Raw genomic sequence first — 4,868 nt, 5'->3', positions numbered from 1 at the left:
CCAGGGGGCTGTGTCACCCCATGAGCAGGGGACAGGGCACCACACGGGCAGGGGGCTACTCACTGATGAGGTTGGTGGATTTGGGAGCCTGGAAGAAGTCGGGCAGGTAGAGCCACTTGATGAGTGCCGAGTTGAGGGGAATGGTGTTGCTCCAGCGCCAGGGATAGTCTGGGGGGCAGGGGGCACAGTCAGTGCCAGGCCCCTCCTCCAGCCCCTTCCCTGGGCAGGCAACGGTGCCCCACAGGAAAGCGGGGTGCCCCCCGTGCCCCTTACCCCTGCAGAGGGCGGGCGGCATGCCCAGGCACAGCAGGTACTGGTAGAGGAAGAAGATGACGAGGAAGAGGCAGTACTTGGGCCAGAGGCGGGCGATGGCCGCGCGCCGCCGCCGCGTCAGCATCGCCACCAGCCAGCAGCCGTGCAGGATCACCAGGAAGTTCATCCGCTGCCCGATCACGTTCACCATCATCAGGAAGCAGATCTGGGGGAGCAGGGGGTGCAGGGCTCAGCACTGGGGTGCTGCGAGCGCTGGGACCTCCCTTCACACACACAACGCTCCCACCTCCAAGCCAAACTTGTAGTAGAAGTAGTTGATGAAGTATTTGGCGCAGCTGACGAGGCCGAGGTCGAGGTGCTGGCGGGAGATGTCCTCGAAGATGGTCTCGGTGACGGGGGCCACCAGCTGGTGCTGCTTGCGGTGGTACTGCTGGCGCCGGTACACCACGGACTCGAACACCAGCAGCAGCAGCACCTGCACGTGGTTCTGGGGCAACAGGGCACGCTCAGCACCTCAGGGTGAAGCCAAGGACCCCCCACGCGGTCCTCACAAAGAGCATCTCCCCAGGTTCACCGAAGAGACGCTCAGGACCGCGCTGTGAAGCCAAGAATCCCCCCCAGGTGGTCCCCACAGCACCCCCGTGCCCACCCTGACGTAGGGCCAGTTGGGGAAGCCCTTCCGGATGCCGAACCAGTTGGCAGGGTCCACGGGGCCGCGGTACAGCGTGGAGTTGGCCAGCTCCTCTGGGGTCAGGTTGGTGCCGTTGGGTAGCGGCTGCGAAGGGGAGCAGCAGGAGAGGGTCAGTGCCCCCAGAGCCCCGCTCCAGGCAGGGAGCCCCCCAAGAACCCGCTGGGCACACCTGGGTGCAGTTGCTGTAGTACTCGTGGGGCTCCACGACCTCGAGCTGGTAGAGCATCTTGCAGACGATGATGATGCAGGTCCAGATGGTGGAGAGGCACGAGGCCATGTGGCGGAAGCGGCAGTAGGGCATGGCCAAGGCCCACAGCAGCACCAGCAAGAAGTTCATCAGCGAGACCTGGGGCAGAGGCCGTGTCAGCGCCTCGGGGGGGCCCGGCTGAGCCCCCCAACCCCGCAGCCCCAGGGGTACCTCCTCCAGGGCCACCCAGACGGTGTAGAGAGCCACCATCTTGACGACGTGGAGCTCCAGCAGGCGCCTCACGAAGACCTCCCCGCGCGTCACCGTGTCCGAGAAGGTCCGGCCCAGCACCACCAGGCGCTCCAGCACCAGCCCCCATTTGTTGGGCCCTGGGGGACACGGACCCTCATGGACACCCCCGCAGCCTCCTTGGCTCTGAGGACACCCCAACCCATCTCCTGTGTCCTCCCTTGCTCAGAAAACACCCCAATCCATTCCCACAGCCCCCCACACCTGGAGAACACAATCCATCCCTGCAACCTCCAGCCTCCTCCTGGCTCAGAGAGCATCCCAACCCATCCCTGTATCCTTCCAGGCTTGGAGGAGACCCCGCTAAATCCCTGCACTACGCTGGTCCCACCCCGGTTTTCAGGACACCTCAACCCACCCCCTTCCTGGCTCAGAGGACATCCCACTCCATCCCCATACCCTCCCAGACTTGAAGGACACCCCAATCCATACCTGAAATATCCCAAAAATCCATACCAATCACACCATGACAGTCTCTTCCAGGCTTGGAGGATGCCCCAATCCATCTCCAAACCCTCCCACACTTGGATATCACCCCAAATCCACCTCCCTACCCTCCCAGGTCCCTCCTGGCTTGGAGGACACCCCATCCCAGCCCTGTACCCAGGGACTCGGTGTCGGAGTCTCCGGAGCGAGTGGTCTCGGCAGCGGCCGCGTCCCGCAGCAGGCGGCTCCCGTGCAGCTCCTCAGACCTGAGGGAAGGGGGGCTCAGAGCAGGGACAGCGGGCTCGGGGTGCAGGGGCCTCACCCAGCACCAGCTCCCACCTGGGGATGTGGCAGGGGGCCGGGGAGGGGGCGCGGACGTGCGCCGGGTCGGTGATGAGCATGAAGGGCTCGTGGAAGTAGTGGAGCTGGAGGATGCAGGCCAGCAGGAAGAAACCTGTGATGAGGATGCTGGAGAACAGCTTGGAGACGCTGAACTTGTGCAGGCCCAGGTCGCTCAGCCTGGATGGGGAGAGGAGGGTCAGCACAGGCTCTCATCCATCCCACCCCAAACAGGCACCGAGCCCCAGCGCCAGCGGCTCAACCCCAACCTGCTCCGTGCCTCAGTTTCCCCACGGCCCTTGGCCATGCCCTGGTGCCACCACAGGGCTGGTGCCAGCAGGGACCCCACAGTGGGAAGGGGACACTCACTGGTCATCAGTGAGGCCCGTCAGGTTCCTCCAGTACATGGGGAAGTCCTCAAACTGGTAGGTGTAGGTGGCGATGAGCACCAGCATGGTGTAGGCCACCACCAGCCACCAAAAACCCTTGAGCACCTTGCGCCACAGGCTGTAGTACACCTGCGGGGACAGGGACATCAGCAGGGCCGCCCTGGGGATGGCACAGGTCCCCAGGGGTCCCCAGCCCCTCCACCTGGAACAGGATGAGGCAGAGGAGGAAGAGGAGCATGTAGACAATCTTGTAGACGACGAGGCGGCCGGTAAAGGTCACCACGATGAACTTGACGGCGCAGACGCAGATCCAGAACTTGGCAAAGAAGTTCTTCACCACCTCCCCCAGCTTCTGCAGCACATCCCGCATCTGGCTGGCGTCTGTGGGGCACGGAGGGGCTGCAGGAGCCGGCAGGGGCTCTGGGGTGCCCCTCCACAGCTGTGGGGCACTCAGCGTGCTGACACCGGGAGCCCTCACCTGTGTCCGTGACAGACACCTCCAGGAGCGGCGTGGCCGGGGACCTCCTCGTTAGCACCTTCTCCATAACGAAGCGCCGCAGCAGCATCCAGAAGGTGAGGGTGAACAGGAGCTGCGGGACAGGCGGTGAGCGGGGACGGCCGGGCGCCGGCGGGGACAGGGGTGGGACAAGGCCACACTCACCTTGGAGCCCAGGGCCATGCAGGGGTACCTGGGGTGCGCCAGCCCCAGCAGCTGCAGCTGCATGAAGCTGATGCGGGTGGGCAGCTCGGGGGACAGCTCCATGGCCCAGACGTACTGCAGGCTGCACAGGGTGATGGCGTAGAGCACCAGGAAGGGCGAGCAGAGCATGGCGAAGTGCCGGCGGCTCCGCACGATCCAGATCAGGCACGCCCACAGCAGCAGCACGAAGGTCAGCCAGCTGTGGTAGGAGATGCTCCACACCTGTGGGCAGGGAGGATGGTTGGGGGTGCCCCCTCCACATCTGGGTCCCCTCCCCGTGGCCCCTGCCAGCTCTTTACCATCATGGCAATGAGGGCGGACACGTAGCTCTGCTTCATCAGGACGTGGCCCAGGGTGTGCAGGGGCAGCCAGGCCGCAGGACGCCTCCTGCCTGGTGTGGGGAGAGAGCGTGACAGGCAGGGTTTGGGTGGGGGAGCACCAGGCACCCCCAGGCTGCAGGAAGGGTTTGGGGAGGGGGAGCACCAGGCACCCCCAGGCTGCAGGCAGGGTTTGGGGACGGGCTGGGGTCAGGCTTACTTGTGCTCAAGATGTGGGTGGTGCAGTTGTCAGTGCTGGAGCTCGGCTTCTCGGTGTGAGGGAACAGCATGGGCTGAGGGCACAGAGGGGTCAGAGCCCACCCTGGCACCCCCAATCCCACAGCCATTCCCTGCACAGCCCCCCAAACCCACCTTGGTGTCCTCAGCCACGTGGCCAGTGTCCTTGGGCCAGCTCTCCAGCTCCACCAGGTCCCTTGGGTACGGCCGCGCCGGTGCCACCATTCTCTGCCAGGGCCAGGAGCCAGCTCAGGGTCCCCAGTGCCACCACAGGGCAGCAGCACCGCGCCCCTGTCCCCTGCCAAGGCACCCCACGCTGTGGGGCAGTCCCAGCCAGGCACACATTGTCACCGCTGTCACCATCGGTGTGTGGCCAGCTCTCACCTTGGCATAGCGCCAGCGCAGCTTCACCAGGGTGGCCACGGTGTAGTAGAGCAGGAGCAGGATGCCGGGGTTGGCGTAGACAGGCCAGGGGTGGCTGTTGTTGAGGTCCAGGATGTTGGGCTGGGAGCAGTTGTAGTACAGGATGATGTCCTTGAAGCCAAACAGCCTGTGGGGGACAGAGACGGTGACATTAACCCCCCAACCAGCCAGGAGCCAGGGTCCCATCCCTGTGCTGGCACCAGAGGGATGCTCTGGCTGCCCTCAGGGGGAGCCTGGGCACAGCTCCCTGCCCAGGGACTCACCGTGCCCAGAGCGTGGGGGGTGGGAAGAGCCCCTGGACGAAGGGGGTCTGGTAGGCATAGAGACACAGCAGGTGGCAGGCGCTGTAGATGCCGATGGCCACGCAGAGGACGTTGAAGGCCTGGTGGCCACCGGGGAGGTGACAGGCCCACCATGTGCACAGCCCCATGAAGAGCAGGAAGTAGACGCTGGAGGAGGCGGAGGGCAGGATGATCCCTGGGGAGCAGCGCCCCACGGGCGGTCAGTGCACGGCTCCCTGGACTGAGAACATCCTGCTGCACCCAGCACTCCTCCTCAGAGCAAGCATCCCTTCCCC

The 4,868-nt window shown here is 65.0% G+C and overlaps 1 protein-coding gene across 1 annotated transcript in view; it reads right to left on the bottom strand.

Annotated features, from left to right (window-relative positions):
* Window positions 1-4,868, bottom strand: part of PIEZO1 (piezo type mechanosensitive ion channel component 1) — a 22,821-nt gene that overhangs the window by 9,039 nt on the left and 8,914 nt on the right. Inside the window, exons 7-23 of the mRNA XM_015640227.2 lie at window positions 4,555-4,768; window positions 4,253-4,418; window positions 4,004-4,096; window positions 3,852-3,924; window positions 3,614-3,705; window positions 3,276-3,536; window positions 3,093-3,204; window positions 2,817-2,995; window positions 2,595-2,743; window positions 2,226-2,405; window positions 2,064-2,152; window positions 1,383-1,540; window positions 1,134-1,310; window positions 923-1,048; window positions 560-760; window positions 274-478; window positions 64-168 (exon numbers count right to left, since the gene is read on the bottom strand). Coding sequence (XP_015495713.1) covers window positions 64-168; window positions 274-478; window positions 560-760; window positions 923-1,048; window positions 1,134-1,310; window positions 1,383-1,540; window positions 2,064-2,152; window positions 2,226-2,405; window positions 2,595-2,743; window positions 2,817-2,995; window positions 3,093-3,204; window positions 3,276-3,536; window positions 3,614-3,705; window positions 3,852-3,924; window positions 4,004-4,096; window positions 4,253-4,418; window positions 4,555-4,768 — 2,580 coding nt within the window. The remainder of the gene's footprint in view (window positions 1-63; window positions 169-273; window positions 479-559; window positions 761-922; window positions 1,049-1,133; window positions 1,311-1,382; window positions 1,541-2,063; window positions 2,153-2,225; window positions 2,406-2,594; window positions 2,744-2,816; window positions 2,996-3,092; window positions 3,205-3,275; window positions 3,537-3,613; window positions 3,706-3,851; window positions 3,925-4,003; window positions 4,097-4,252; window positions 4,419-4,554; window positions 4,769-4,868) is intronic.

The sequence above is a fragment of the Parus major genome, chromosome 11, assembly GCF_001522545.3.
Source record: "Parus major isolate Abel chromosome 11, Parus_major1.1, whole genome shotgun sequence".
In the NCBI taxonomy this organism is placed as follows: Eukaryota; Metazoa; Chordata; class Aves; order Passeriformes; family Paridae; genus Parus; species Parus major.
This window is presented reverse-complemented; position numbering and strand designations above follow the sequence as displayed.